A 16,942-nucleotide genomic window follows, 5' to 3' on the forward strand; every position below is an offset into this window, starting at 1 on the left:
TGAAAATCCTAATTGAAATGCCATGTTTAAGATTTTAAAAAAATGATACTTACATATTGCATGAGTAAGTTGAGATACACTGTTTCCTCCCAATCGACATAATCATCTGTCAATTTTGGAAGATTTGAACTGTTTCTACGAAATACACTCAATTCTGGCTAGAAACAAAATTTACAATTATTCATTTGTTGTATAACTCTTCACAGAGTAAACTCAAACAATTTGAAGAAAAAGTAACAACAACAATAACCGTTCATGACAAAAAGAGGTTCGATAGCTTCTTACAATCAAAAAAGAAATTAAAGTTGCAACTTCAGGATATTTACTGTTGAATACCAAGGAAAAAGCCACAGAGAAGTAATCATATCTTTCCAAAAAATAATTCAACAAGGTCTTTTCAATCTGATTGACTTTGACTACAACGATCCAGATATATTGGCATGATAATATAAATGAAATTCTAGTTCACTACATCACTTTGTTCCCCGAAAATTTTGAAATTCTTGATCTTCTTTGTTTTCCTACATAGCATCCCATGTCTTAATTGATTACCGAAAACATACAATCCTAGATTACTTCTTTGTCGAATTCTTCTTATTATTGAACTGCCCTGTAGTTAACTGAAATATTGGAGTCAGTTAGAGAGCAAGTACCACATTATTCTTTTCAGAATACACTTCAATCAGTCGGTAACACCAATATTATATATATATATATATATATATATATATATATATATATATATATATATATATATATATATATATATATATATATATATATATATAGTATAGATTTAAACTGCTTTTTTAAAGGCTGAATTTTATGCACAATGCTACGTTTCTCAGTCTTATCGCTGGCTAAAATTAATTGCGAATAGATATGCTTATGATTTGGATACATTTACGAGACATTAAAACAATTAGTTCGTGAAATACTTTCCTTAGATAACGAAATTCTATCACATTTACGATGTTGTTTGAGATTTATATTATTGTCTCCAAACAGCATGTGGTTATATCCGGTCAGTTCACAAATTTCACTGTTTTATTATTTATGTGATTGTTGGGACAGTGAAGTGTACTACTTACTATTGAATATTTTTACTATTAAAGCTTAAGTTGAATGACAAAGATAATATCTCAATGTTGAATTTAACAAAATTAACCTCTACGTCATAACATTTTTATGTGTGTTTTACATTAAAGATTTCACAAATGCTGGTAAATACCCGTTGATAATTAGTTGGAATAAACAGAAAGCCCAAACTGTGTTTCCACTGAATCGTGTACAAAATAACCTAAGCCTAAATAATGAATTGCATAGCTCAAAAGGTGTACAGTAAAGCTTAACTGATACACTCTAATGAGCTGTACAAATTATAATTGAATAACTACTCAAAGACTTGTGTACTAACTCAAAACTTTGACATGTGGCGTAAACTTTTAACTAATGACTTAATTACTTAAGTTGAAAACAAAATTATAAAAAAATTTACTACCATGAAAAAACAATCTACTGGCAAAATTGGTTTTACATTAAATCTGTGCTATAGTATACAAAATACAAAATCCAAGTACATTGTTTGTCAAAAAATTTCATCTTATTTGCAGAAAAAAATTAAATATGTAAACGTAAAGACAGTTAATGATTAAGATATTTCGTCATTATTATTAGAATTGACAATAACTGACTATAGATTCACTAGTCAAATCATATTTATTTAAACAGAGTATAACAATATAAAGGAGACTAATATTAATCCGTTGAATGTATTGATCTATATTATGTAATACACAAGTCGGAGATTAATATTGTAGCATGAATAAGCAGTGCTCCCAAATGCCCTGGTATGGCCGAGAGTGGGGTGGGTCCGCCCTCCCTCTCGAAATACTCTCAAACGGCCACGCGTATACAGCCTCTGCCAGGGAAGTCCTACTCACTGCCTTCTCGTGGCGAGGGTGTTGTTTACGAAAATGAGAGGACAAAAAGCGAATGTCCGGCGCTTTAACCGGATCCCAAACCAATGGTGCACATGGGCTCCAGTATCCTGCGGGAACAAATGGTGTATGAACCAATCGTTGGTCACCGATTACCATGGGACTGCATCTCCTCACGATGCTCCACTGCCTTGTGGGTTAGACCTTTATGTCAAAGGCTCGGGTTGTAGCCCCCCAAGATAACCACCTGCTTCGGTCTGGGCACCCGGGTAGTATCACAGCCCACACACAAATATGATGAACAGTCGATAATTATGGAAAATACTTTTCTTGCTTCAATTAACAGTCAAACGATTCACATTATTATTGTTATTATTATTATTATTTACTACTTCATTTATTCACTCTCTTTTATTCTCACTCTGTCTATCCTTATTTTTCGACTTATACAGCAGCTCGCCTATGGTGGAAATTCGGCTCTATCTAAACGTTCTCGAGTAGAGACGTTATCGGATATGGCTCAGAATAGGAGCCAGTGGCGATCCTGCTGTAACGTTATTTTACTTTCTTCATAAAAAGTGGTTGTATTTTCCTTAACTGAAAGATCTCTTCTGATTGTACGTTTCTGTTCCCCCATTATTATTATTATTATTATTATTATTATTATTATTACACTACCTTACACTAATCTGTTCGCTATCGTTCTTTTTTTTACGTTCCTTACCTTTTTTTCCTTCTCTTCAAATTCTCATTATTTTGTGTTGCGCATATATATTTGGTGCCCTCTTGTACCAATATTTGTGTGTTCAAATAAATAAATAATAAATAATAGTGCTTTTCCTGACTAATTTATAACTTAATCAGGGAAGTAAAATAAAGAGTAATAAGTGGATCAACACAACAATAAACCCCTGTTTGATAAAGAAAGAAAAATGATTTACTTTTGAAACTTCATTAAAAACCTAAGTAGACAACAAAAATGTCAGGTTATTACTAAGTGGAGCGATGAACTATGAATTAAATCACTTGATTGTCAAAAAGTAGGTGGTAGGCTTAAACACTGGTATAATTATTTCGATTTAGACGACTTGATAGTACTGATAACTTTCACAAAAACAAATTGGCTTAAACTCCCGAGTACACAAACTTGTACTTTGTAAATGAGTGCCATAATTACTAAGTGTAATTTTCTTCAACAGTACTATTTAAGCATATCCGAACATATTTTTATATGACCAACAAAATCACATTGAATGGTAATAGTATAAAATGAAATCTGCTTTAATAATATGTATAAAACGTGGAGTAATTGAAAGAAGATTCGCTGGTATTTAATAGTTCCACAAAATGGGAATAATATTCAAATGGTTTAGGCACTCATCCCCCAACTAGGTGATCATAAGTTTGAAATGACGCTACAAATAATATAAAACTGTAAGATACTGTCATATCATGAGTGAAAAAAATTTAGAACATAAACCTGAATGGTAAATAAGCGCCTAAAAAGACTAATTATTCAATTTGTGGAATGATCAAACGTGAATAAAAGTAAAGGTATCCTTATAAATATATTGCATTATGTTGATATGAAAGGCAGTCCATGAGTAAAAGGATAATGTTTAAATTACTTTTCTATCATTTTGTTTAAGATGGACAAAAAACAGAAGATCATCTCCTGGTCCGTCGACTGAATTCTCCAAAGCCGGTGAAAGAAATGCTTGAGTAAACAAATCGAACCAGAAATCATTATGGGAATTAGTGAAAGCAACATCAATACTCTTTTTTAGAATGTTTTCTGAAAACATGGAAAGTCGGTAAGTTAAAGAAATTAATGAAGTATACTACTGCAATAAATTATATCATGAAAATAGAATTGAAATAAAAAAAACTAATAATCTCCATAGATAGCGTAGAAACAGATTTCAGATTTCATGAATCTCATACATACAAACAATCGATAAAACGTGATTTAAGTTATCCTCTAATACGAATCATATTAAAATAAGTGATTTAGTGAACTGCTGTAGCCTAAAGGAACTATAGAAAATTGATATCGCTTCAAGAACCAATGGTAATTCAGGATGGTTAGGCGGTCATTTCATTTACACTTGTGATGTTTCAAAAGTGACCGTCTACTTAAGAAGTGAAATCAAGAACCCTAACCATTTCAACTGGAACACAGTTGTCTCAATAGACCAGAATCACCCAATGCTTATTAAAAGATTGCATCCTGAGTATAATCGGTTAAAACATGACAAAATTCTTTGCATAAATTTAGCGATTGTTTTAGGAAATTCCACTATTTCACATTCTTCATTTATTTACATCTATCAGTCAGCTACAACGTAGGACCAGGCACATATGTGCATCGGTCCAGGTTGCCATACCGCATCAGCACAACAAGATGAACACCGGATTCATAGCAGTGGTTAGGTCAAAGGTAGTAATATGTAGGAGAAAGATTGCATATAGAGATATAGTACAAGAAGAAAGAATTGGTTCGTAGAAAGAAAGATATGAAGCGATTTTTAATCTCTTAGTTGAAGGGAAGACAGGGAGTGTATACACCGACGCCATTGTGATCGATTCTGAGCCATGTCACCAAGAGTCTCCAACCATTGGTTACGATAGTCACGCGGACCCCAATCAAGTAGTCTGCATCTACCAACATGGCTCACGCTAGAAGTTAGTGACTTCAAGCACTGATGCCACGTTTTGGTTTGGCCGCCCCTAACTTTCTTCCAACCATTTCCAATACCGGATAGCATTGCACGTCGTGGTAATCGGTGTTCAGGCATACGTAACACGTGGCCCAACCATCTCAGTCGATGAAGATTCATAACCTCATCAACTGATTTACCATCATTCCCTAATACCCTGCGTCTAACCTCACTATTACTTACCCGGTGATCCCAGCAGACGCCAGCAATAGTTCTAAGGCATCTGTGGTCAAATACTAATAGCTTACGAGTGTCTTCTACTCTTAATGGCCATGTTTCGCTGCCGTAAATTAAAACAGAACGGACTGCCGCGCAGTATACTCGTCCTTTTATTGATAGACGGATATCTCGCCTTCGCCATAGGTGACGCAAGTTGGCGAAAGCCAATCGAGCTTTTCGAATCCGTGCTGAGATTTCGTCCGATACCAACCCATTAGGGCTGATCAGACTTCCAAGATAAGTGACGTTGTCAACGCGTTCGACTACTTCACTCCCTATCCTTAGTTCAAGTGTTAACGCAGACCAGTCCTGAAGCAACAACTTGCATTTAGAGGGAGAGAAGCGCATTCCAAACATCCTGGCATTGTTGCTCAGTGCTACCAGAAGACTCTGCATTTTGTCAGCGTCTTCACCAAACAGGACTATGTCATCTGCGCATTCTAAGTCGATAAGTGGACCTCCTGGTAGGAGATCAATACCCGAGAACTCAGTCGACGAGAAAGTTATTTCCATCAGTAGATCTATGATGAAGTTAAACAAAAATGGGGAAAGTGGACAGCCTTGACGGACACCACTTGAGGTTGCAAAAGTAGATGACAGTTCGCCATAAGCTCTGACTCGACTAGTAGTGTTCGAGTAAAGAGCCTTTACAAGGTTTATGTACTTCTGGGGTACGCCTTTCAGTGACAGACACTGCCACAGAATCTCGCGGTCTACCGAGTCAAATGCTGCTTTTAAGTCGAGAAAGACCACCATTGTCGGACGTCGATGAGTATGCCTGTGTTCTAGAATCTGACGAATGGTGAATATGTGGTCGATGCAGCCACGACCAGGTCTAAAGCCAGCTTGGTTCTCTCGTGTTTGCAGTTCACGAGTCTTAGTTAGGCGTCTGATAATTATCGAAGCTAGTATTTTAGATATTATATTAGTTAAACTAATCCCTCTGTGGTTGTCACAGGATGATTTTGACCCTTTCTTATATATTGGGACGATAAGTGATTGTGACCAGTCAGATGGGATAACGTCTAACTCCCAGTTCTTAGCTAAAATATTAGTTAACCTAATCGCTAAAATCGGACCACCATCCTTAAAGACCTCTGGAGCCAATCCATCTGGACCAGCTGCCATTCCTCGTTTCAGATTAACTATAGCCTTTTGAACTTCAGCTAGAGTTGGGGGACCTACTTCAATGTTCCATTCACACTGTCTGGGAATGGAGGGTAGTTGTAGAGTAGCTGAAGGCCAGCTGAACTGTTCTCTGAAATGTTCCGCCCATCGTTCTAAACGCCTGGACTGGGAGCAGATGAGTGTATCGTCTTTTTCCGATATAATCTCACTTACACTTGACTTATTAATTCCAGTTTCTTTTATTAGTCTGTAAAGCTGTCTTGTGTTCCCTATAGTCGCCGCCTTTTCCATCTCTTTTGCTTTCGTTGCCCACCACTGCTCACGGTCGTTTCTTAGACTTTTTCTTAACCTAGATCTGATTTGTTGTCGCTCTTCATCATGTTCAGAACCTGATGGGACGAGTTTGCGAGAATCCATCAGTGTGATAGACTTTGAAGAAATCCACTGGTTCTTTGAAACTCTGTGGTTTAAGTCGCTAATAGATGTCACTGCTGCTTCCACAGCTGCTTGTATTTCATTCCAAGCAACATCTGGGTCAACCTCGTCTTCAGAACTACCTAATCGGGACCTCAGTTGTTCCTGGAACCTACTTTTGGTTTCCTCGCCACTCAGTTCGGTTCTAATGGGTCTTTTTACTGTGGCTTTTTTGCGTCTAGTGAGGCGCAAGCAGATGCGTGCCCGTATTAGGGCGTGGTCAGAGTCCAAGCAGGTACTCCAGAATGAGCGACAATCTTGTACCGACCCTCTCCAACGATGACTGATGGCAATATAGTCTATTTGAGTCCATCGTTGGTTTGGTGCAGGCGGTCGCCACGTTAGACGATGTCTCTCCTTATGCTTAAAATTTGTGTTTGCTAAAAATAAGCGATTGTCTGAGCACAGTTGCAGCAGACGGTCACCATTATCTGTTCGCTGTGTCGGAATGCTAAAATATCCACCTAAATGCCTTTCTGTTTGGTTTAAGCTACCTATCTGAGCATTAAAGTCACCCCCTACGAGTACTATGTCTGAGCGTTTAGCTTTCTGAAGAAGTTCGGACAGCTTTCTGTAAAATTCATCTTTCACATCATCTGAGCTGCAGTCAGTGGGAGCGTAGGCAGAAACGACGAAAAGGCAACGACGTGTGTCCCTATCCTTCCGAGTTTTTACGGAGCCGTTTAGCCGAACAGCACATAGACGACTGTTGACGGGGATCCACTCTAGCAGTGCTTATTCCGCCCTCATGCTTAGTGCTATGCCTACACCTGCCAGTCCACGAGAACTGGCCATCAGGTCACCAGATACACGTAGGGTGTATCTCGTTGGCTCTCCGTTTTGCCGAGGTGAGGTCAAGTGAATGACCGCACTGGAATCCTGTATGCGTGTTTCGGAGACACAGTATACATCAATGGAAAGAGACTCTAAGGTTTTAGCCAAGGAAGCCTGCTGACCGATTTGACATAGAGTGCGTACGTTGAAAGGTCCAATGTGTAGTTTGGAGCGAGGTTTCAGTAGACCTGGGACAGAGTTTTGAGCACTAGAATCGTTGGCTATGGTGACACTTGAGGAGGAAGCCGGAGGAGGAAGTTTAGGGTTGAAAGTCGATGTAGGAGGAATAATAGGAATTGAAGAGGAAGGTTGATTATGAATACAGTGGTCTTGAGTGCTGTTAAAGGTATGAGGGCGGTTATCACTTCCCGGTTGCCCACACCGAGGAAGGGTTCTTCTGGAGGTACCTGAAAAGGAAATTGGATTAGAGGTGGTCTCAGTGACCTGAGAGCGTGACCGCAGTGCCCAAGGGACAACTGCTTGAGGCCGGTCGCGCACGGCCTTTTCGTGGGAGATTTTTGACGTGTTAGCTCCGTTCTTCAAAGGGCCTTACCGCCGGAGACGGAAATCCGTGAGGTAAGGTGAGGTACGCATTTTTAGGGTCGACCTTTTCTAACCCCACCCCTCCTTGTGGGAAGGCAGCATCACTGTCATGCTGGTTGTCTGAAGGAAACACCTTACTGCTGTCACACCTCTGTACAGTCAGCAGTACGACTTCGCCTTCGGACCTTGGGTTTGTTGCTTTTAGTCTTACCGCTCTTCAACCGACCTGTCTGACATGGTAGGACCTTGAGGACCGATTGTTCCAGCCAGTATAGCTCGGTTGCTTCATCACGATAGGCAAGCCCGACCACCAGGTCAAGGTAGCAACAACGGTCGGGTACTTACATCTATATATTTTAATATTAGGCTGCTGTTCTTCTCTTAGTACTTTAAAGGGGCAAAGTTTATTTTTAAAACAATATTAAATAAAACTTTGTCAGTAAAATGGAGAGTGACCAACTAACCAGCACAAAGCTGTCGTTGCCGAATGATCGACTCCATAATAGAATTCAGAGTAATATTACCAACCGGAGTGTTACTTAGACGTCCAGTATTTACAATGGAATTATCACTTGGATTTTCTGGATCACACATAACCAGAAGAAATCAGATGATCTACTCTAAAAAGTAAGAAGAATATGAATGAATATATATAAAAAATGAGGCTGTTAAAGAAGCAAAATGAAACCTTGACACGAACGAGTGTCTAAAACGTTTACCAAAACCGAAAGTATTGTATAACATCTTTTGTGTTCAGTCCTCAGTAAATAGGTTATGAGTTGATGTTTTGGACCGAAGGTGCTGAGCAATATGTAAAAGTATACATTTTTATGAACAATGTGATATCTGACCAATTTTTCACAAATCTATCTGTATTGTACAAATTGAAGCTGAGAGTTAGAGATGAGGAGACAAAGCATAGAACTGGTCCATGAAGTAAATAACGTTGATTGATAGCCATGTAAGAAGAAGCAGACTTCTAGCGTATGAATGTAAAACCCAGATGATATTTCTATGAAATGACCACGATGGTATCCAACAACTTCTTACGGTACTAGAGACTGAAAGCTAGACGTAATGGCATCTAACTAACCACAATTGATTATCACATTTTACAAAAGGGTTTATAAGTTTTATTGTAATAACCACAGGGGAATCGGTTTGCCTGGCATAGTCTCAAGTATTGTGAGCAATCATCATTTTACACCAAACTAAGGTTCATGAAAACAGAACGAGAAAAAATCATGCTGGTTCGAGACCTAGACATGAATTTATTGGTCAAATATTATTCACCCTTCGTCAGGTTTTGGAACACAAGGATAATTACCAACGGTCGACAACAGATGTGTTTCGTGACTTAATGGCTCCACTTGACTGACTTGACCGAGAAATACAGTAGGAATGTTACTAAAAAGCGAATCAATGAAGCTTCTATAGATATAGAGAGTTCATTTGTGTGTGGGCTGTGATACTACCCGGGTGCCCAGACCGAAGCAGGTGGTTATCTTGGGGGGCTACAACCCGAGCCTTTGACATAAAGGTCTAACCCACAAGGCAGTGGAGCATCGTGAGGAGATGCAGTCCCATGGTAATCGGTGACCAACGATTGGTTCATACACCATTTGTTCCCGCAGGATACTGGAGCCCATGTGCACCATTGGTTTGGGATCCGGTTAAAGCGCCGGACATTCGCTTTTTGTCCTCTCATTTTCGTAAACAACACCCTCGCCACGAGAAGGCAGTGAGTAGGACTTCCCTGGCAGAGGCTGTATACGCGTGGCCGTTTGAGAGTATTTCGAGAGGGAGGGCGGACCCACCCCACTCTCGGCCATACCAGGGCATTTGGGGGCATATATATTTGGCACATTCTTGTACCAATATTTATGTGTTCAAATAAATAGATAAATAAAGAACTAATGAAGTACATAAACTTCGTGAGGGCTCTTTGCTTGAAGACTTTAGGTGGAGTTAGAATTTATGGCGAACTGTTATTAGAGTTGGCAGCCTCAACTGATGTGCCTCAGGGTTCTTCAATATCCCAACTTTTATATAACGTCATCATAGAAACTTTTAGAAAAAAGTGCTTTATCTGACTTTTAAAGGAATGAATTCCTACCAGAAGAATCGGCTAAAATGGTGCGGATGTAAACAATTTATGTTTTTCCCTAGACTCCTAGCTTTAGAATTATTCTACACATTTTACTTCATAAATTCATCCTTCCCCAAATCATATTTTCTATGTCTAGTGATTTTTAACTGTACCTGTACTACTACTACTTTTAACACTTGGCACTCATCTCGACAATTGAATCCCTTTGTGCTGCGTCAACCAGGAGCGATGTGTGTCCAACTCTGCGTTGATTATAACGGACTGAATTCTGTGTACACCTGAACCTAGAAATGTGCGTCATTCCCCTGACCGACATTTGAGTATCCAATTTTTGAAGCTAAGTTAGAACTACCATGTTTAACTGTTAGACGTGATTACTGAAATAACGTCTAGTGGGCATGACTACATTCTATTTAGTGAACGATTGAAGTATGTGGAATCCTGTGTAGTGGTTCTTATTTTCCTGGTCAGACAATGTAATACCTAAGAGATACTTTTGTGGTAAACTCATAGTTAACGCATAAGTTTAGCATGCATTTAATTATAAAAATCACTTCCCCTTATCGAAATACATTTCCATTAGATAACGAACGATGAAAACACCTAGACATGTAATGAGTGTTCAAAACGTTGTGTGGGCAAGTTTTAAAAAATATGGTGCTTCAGCTTTAGCTGTTCAAAAAACTTAGCTGGGAAAAAACACTGGTTAGCATTGTCCTTAAAATCAGTTGGTGTGATCAACCACAAGATCAAAGATATCAAAGACAGAGACAAGGTTGCGAAGAACGGCCTGCCAAGTGAGTGTGAAGACGACTATTGGCTATTACTGTTGAAATCAAGATATGAAACCTACACCAATTTATTAAGATACAAACACTCCAAACATAGTCAGTCAGCAACAACGTAGAACTTCGTACGTACGCACATCAGTTCAAGTTGCCACACCACATTAACACAGAGACACAATTGTCGCTTCAAATCCCACAGCGGTAAAGGTAGTAAGAGTACAAGCAATAATCGGAAAGATTAGGGTTCGAAGATGTTATTTAAGGAGTGTAATCCAGTGAAATAAATTTGGGAAAAGAAAAAAGGATGTAAAAAATTCACATTTGGATTTGATAGAACACAAAGAATGGATGCACCTGCACCGTTGCAAACGACTTTGAGCCATGTCATTCAAGGTCTCTAAACATCGGTTGCTATCGTCTGGCGGATGACAAACATAGTAAAAAATACTCTGGTAGCATGAAAATGAAGCGAAACAAACTGAAATCGTGAACCTGTTATACTTCCCTCTAAATGTTTATTTTAATATTTTGAAAAGCTGACATATTATTAACCGTACGACAATATTATTGTAAATAATATTTGTTCGTAACTTCAGAGTTTGAAAAACTATGCCAAGTGTCTGTACCAAGAACGAACAAAAAATATGAATAACTAAGTCGTACCTTTAAACTATTATGACAGATGTGCATATGAGGAAATAGGGATTTAACGAAGACTCTACATGTTTAAAAACGTAACGCAGTACTGGAACTAGCCGCACGAAAATGCATCCGTCTTCATTATCCAACTACCTTGAAACAAGATGAGGAAAACCATGCTATTGCTGTTATTTCTGCTCCATAAGCAACTATGCACTATACTATACACTATACTACCAGAGAGAAAATTAATGGTTGCGACATTTAAAAGTCTTGTAGACTATCTTCGGAAATTACTATGTTGATTTATATTTGCTGTGACATATCCATTTGTCTCAGTTGATGTTACATTGATGAACAAGGCATCATCACCTGATGATACCATATGTTTCCCGTCTGAATTCACATATCCCACCTTGAAATTGAAATTAAAAATGTCTCTACCATTCCCTTTAGAAAATAATTTGTGTAGGGGCTCCATGACCAAAACTAGCTTCTAGCAATTTCACTCTGTGGAACATTATCCATATCTAAGACTGAATGCAGGGGCATTCTTAACTCTTCAACTCCGGGTTGGACATGCTAATGCAGTATATTCCGATTATCAAGCACTACATTACATCATATATCAAGTGGTTTCCATTCACTATCTACTTTGAACTTTGCTTGACAAGATAAAAGAACCATTTTGCCTTTGAAATTTGTGTCTGAATGGTAAAAAAATTTCCAAGTGATGAAAAGGCATGTTTCTTGTTGTTTTGAAAATAAAAAGTGCAGTCTCTACGCGATATTTAATGCATACAGTAAGATGCTTCTGTAGTGACTCACGTTTATCACGAGAACACGACTGGTTTAATAAAAACAATTATTATTATAACCAACTGTACCAGTGTTTGTTTTAACGTGCTTTTGTTTGACTGTGCTAATGACAGCTATTTTGTGCTTCCATTCTTTCGCTTACACTTTGATTGTAACTTCGCGCGAATTCGGTTACCTTCTGTAACCAAGGTTGTATCCTGGCACGATCTCGGTATCCTTTCGATGCCACGAGATCGCCAGCTAATAAACCTCGACTTGGTCCATTAATTGCCTTCTGATATTTGGCTTCTCGGGGATTTTATGGAGTCATTTGGAACGAGCTTCTTACGCCTTCTGATCTATTTGGCACGTGTTTCTTGGTAGCGGTGTTCATAGTTAATCTCAACTCGACGCCACGCTACACTTCATTGTTTTTTAAACATCTAAGACTTTTTATTTATTATATTTTCGGCGTTTTCAGGTGACTCAACAACCAGTGGCAATGGCGAAATGCCACTGATCTCTGGCCAAACCATCCATCGGACAGATCGCTGATTTTCGAACAGTTTAACGGGCCCCATTAGAGTCAAGGACAGCTAATGCGGACCAACTGGTTAAAGATCACAGACTAGCACATGCAGCAATGGCTCTGCTACATAATTACTTAGTCTGTTACAGTAATGCATTTCTATAATAACGCCATGATTGTTTTATACAATCAGTAAAATTGCTGCATTGTGTGAATATCACAAAATTTGAGATCCACTTTGTGGATTAACTGTGCTGTGTTACTTCAGCGTAAGCTAGCTGGTCTCGTCTTTACGTCGAAATCGAATAGACCCCGACCAACCAACTGTGGAAAAACGCATTGCATGTACATGAACAATCTTAGTCTACATCCTAACTAGACACTTTTTCATACGTAATATGTCACTCAACGCTAGATGATAAGCTCTTTGCATCAGCCTTTTGAGAAATGGTCACGCTATTTGAACCCTCTAAACTTTAGTTACATTGTTTGTTACCATTTTTACTGTTTGCTATACGCTTTGTAATTGCTGTTATCTTACAGGGTAAATAATGGCTGGACTTTCTTATTACACTAAGGTCATTTTAATTCCTTTTCTGATTTATTTGCATGAGCTATGGGTATGAAAAATATCTAAACGACCTCTGAAAGTCTCCACGAACCCCGCCATGGTATTCGTGCATGCTTTTATTCACACAATCAACTGTCATACTAATAATACCACAACGAACGTTCAGTGAAACTGCCAGTGTGCGTAAGAACGATGTTGTTTCAATATGACATTCTAACACATCAGAACTATTGTAGCCTTTCAACTTCGACGTCGTGCTTTATTTTATAAAGTATTGTTTCTTCGTTGCTATTATCTAACAGATGATTTTGGTACATCAATTAGCTGTTTAACTGCTCGACGTTCTAAAACATATCCAGTTCGATTGGTGGTATGACGATACTATTATTCACACCAATCATCAGTCTACGCAGTCGAGAGAATCTTCTGCAAACTGAAAACGATGGTGTCGCCTCTATCGCAACACTGACAGCGTTTTTCATTGGTATAATTGGCATGAGTTCATAGTGACACTCTTGAACTCTTATGTCCTTTTAGATTTTTTACGTTTCACTTATCGAACAAACATACAGTAATCACTGCTTATCATTTCATAGAGAGTTCATTGTGTCACCTTCGCTCTCGATTTGTAGTCTTCCATCCTTACTGATCATGACAACAATCATCGGCCTTTCAAACTCTGAATACAACTTGATCAGTAGCTTCGCATAACGAAATCTCGACCTCTCTTCACAGCTATACTTTCGTACTTACTGTTAGTCTGTTATAAATAGATATAACTAGAATTCAACACTTACGAACAGAAGCTGTAAACCACACTGTACAAACATTGACATCAATTGATAATACACTTATTGTGCTATCACTGTAGAAGCATTACTCTTTCGGCAAACTTACCGTTTCTCGTCTGAGGAACTCAATCATATTTCAAAGCTACCTATTTCAACTCGACTTGATAGAACTCTTGAACGTTATATTTTTTTTATTATTTCTGTGGTTACTCACTTTATATTCAACCAACGTTCTAGTAACTTATTATTATTTGATGTTTCCCGATCACATTCTGCCGCCCCCTTTCCATTTGTCTTACAGCTCAGCAATACCCGGAGGATTCATAATAATCGTTTGGCAACCTCCGGCGTGCGACTACTCCCAACATGTTTGGTGCCGATTCAAACTGCCATTGAATCCAGTGGGAGAGTATTTTGGGGTCAGCGAAATGTCACTGAGCCCTAGACATATCATCCGGCAGTTGGGTTACTGAATATCAAACAGATCATCGATCCCTGTCAAGGTCAAATACAAACAACGTGCATCAGTTAATCGTATGTCATGGACTGGCCCATGTGGTAATGGTCACATTTTCACTTGTACCTAATTTAACTAATATATTTGTGTAATAACGTCATTTATGTTGTACAGTCCTCAAAGCATCCATAGTACGAAGGGGTATTGCGCGTTATGTGCTGACCGTGAGGTGGGACTCCGATGTTAGCTGTTGGTCACACTATTCCCGTCTAATGCGAGTAGGCCCACAATCATTTGACAGAGATCATCAACATTGATGATGCACAATATCATCTACATTTTTTGAAAAGTGGAGAAAACGTGGTCGCATTGTAGGACCATACATAAAAATTAGACAGAAGTAGAAAATCATCATCCTTGGAAATCTAATTATCTTCTTGGGTGACAAGTGTGACGGACAATTTTTTAAAGATTTGTTTGAGATAGTTTTTACAAGCTGGTTACCTACAAGGTGTTTTAGGAACCTTAAGGATTTCTTCCCGAATGAATAGTTTCCATGATATGTAACTGTCCCACATTTGTCCAGTCTTCCAGAAACCATTTTCCGGTGACTTGGGTGCTCAGTGTCATATTTACTGGCAATAGATTGATTCTAAATATAAGGACATAAAAAGTATCACTCATTCAATAATTGAACCCACATTGTTCAGACATGACTTTTAGGCGAAACAAATAAATAAACTTTTGGTTATCACCCAACAACAGCTAAGTCATATTCAGATGACCGCAAGTATCTGTTATTTTTAAACCTACGTGACTTCATGCAGCAAGTAGTGTCTGACCTCACCAACAAACTTTCTGTAGTATCGGGATACAATTAACTGACTTATCTAATTAGGATTTTTTCATATGCCCTTCTCCCAAATTGTTCTCGGAGTTGTTTATTGCTGTGAGAAATCATCAAGACTCTACATTCTCCGTCCATTGTTTCCTTCAGTGCTTTAAGATTGTCATTTGGAATTAGATGGCTTACAATGGGCAAAACAGACAATAAATCTTGTCGTATATGCAATTCTCAATCCTTATCAGTTTGTTGCCCTGCCACCAAAACCAAGTGTCCGTTGTATGTTTTGTGGTATTGGCAGAAGTTATTGACAGTGAAGGACTTCAGGGTCATTCAAAAGGTTATCCACGTCCTTCTTTAGCCATAGCTTCCTTCAACTGTGGTATCACAAAGCAGCTGATTTGTTGCAGATAACAGTGATCCTGACTCTGTAAAATATCTGTTAGCGATCATTTTCTCGAAATTGTTTAGTTAGTAAGAAACTGTTCCTGCGCAATCTTTGGTTTTGTCTTGGTATCTAGTAAGGTAAATTACATCTTCACTATACGTTTTATTGTTAGATTATCATTATTTTTATGCACTCCATGACTCAAAATAGTAAGATAAAACCAGACCATCCTGGACGTAGCAATATATCAGAAGAGTGTTCATGAGCAGCACACTTTTCAGGTTCAAACTTTTTGCTGGTCACGTCTTTGAGTCATCACTACCGCAATAAGGGGAGTAGGATGTAGTGGTCAATAAATTCAAAAAAATAGATGTTATTCTAAGTCTTCGACATTGGTGCTGACCTTACTAGTTACTAGATACGTCAGGTTGTACATCTCTTACAACAACTAGCCAATTTAAATAATATACTTCTCAACACATTGACCATCTTCGAAATATTATCTTCGAACTCTTTCATTCCTAACCTCTGATTTACATGACTTTGGGATCTTCGACTAAAAAGCGTTATGGATAACAGCGTTGTTAAACACTGAATATCAATGATATCTTTACCGTCATTTAAAAATTAATTTCCATAGGTTAAGAATAGTGTAATATGAAAATGTTAAAAGATAGAGTCCATGATCATGGGGTTTAATAAATGCTTATCGATCTTGATCATAAATCACTCGAATTCCAGCACTTGACGTATAATAACTAGGTAAATTTGTTTACAACTTGAACTAGGTTCGATTTCACAAAAAATTTCCAGTGAATGTATCGTATAAGTAAAAACCAATCAGAATAGAGAACATGACTTTTATGTTTTACACAAAACCCAAACATGATATATCAAAAGAAGTAAAAATACCTTTGTATACTGCTCAAAACATTTTGAATAACACCAATAAATTACTTTTGTCTTTACTGAATAAAAAAAGATAATTTTAAATGTGTCAAATCTTCTATTCCCTGTAGGTTGAGTATAACAGAATAATTAAAACTATATAACCCATTCGGAATTTCAAGCTATCAACTTCTAGTTCGCATTATCGAGTCGTCTTAATTTTACCATAGTGTTATCACTAACAGTTGTCGATTGCTTTCATTATCAAACTTAAGTGCATT

At 38.0% G+C, this 16,942-nt stretch overlaps 2 protein-coding genes across 3 annotated transcripts in view; one reads left to right on the top strand and one right to left on the bottom strand.

Annotated features, from left to right (window-relative positions):
- MS3_00007554 (uncharacterized protein) overlaps positions 1-11,768 on the bottom strand; it is a 31,802-nt gene extending 20,034 nt beyond the window's left edge. For both annotated transcript variants that reach the window (XM_051215852.1, XM_051215851.1), the window contains exons 1-4: positions 11,420-11,768; positions 8,323-8,478; positions 3,569-3,735; positions 54-158 (exon numbers count right to left, since the gene is read on the bottom strand). In XM_051215852.1, the coding sequence (XP_051066392.1) occupies positions 54-158; positions 3,569-3,735; positions 8,323-8,452 (402 nt within the window). In that variant the 5' untranslated portion in view covers positions 8,453-8,478; positions 11,420-11,768. The remainder of the gene's footprint in view (positions 1-53; positions 159-3,568; positions 3,736-8,322; positions 8,479-11,419) is intronic.
- Positions 11,769-12,357: 589 nt separating this feature from the next.
- The window catches only part of MS3_00007555 (uncharacterized protein), a 67,051-nt gene continuing 62,466 nt past the window's right edge, over positions 12,358-16,942 (top strand). The window contains exon 1 of the mRNA XM_051215853.1: positions 12,358-14,642. The gene's annotated coding sequence lies outside the window, so the exon portion shown is untranslated. The remainder of the gene's footprint in view (positions 14,643-16,942) is intronic.

Source organism: Schistosoma haematobium, chromosome 4 (genome assembly GCF_000699445.3).
Source record: "Schistosoma haematobium chromosome 4, whole genome shotgun sequence".
Taxonomy (NCBI): domain Eukaryota; kingdom Metazoa; phylum Platyhelminthes; class Trematoda; order Strigeidida; family Schistosomatidae; genus Schistosoma; species Schistosoma haematobium.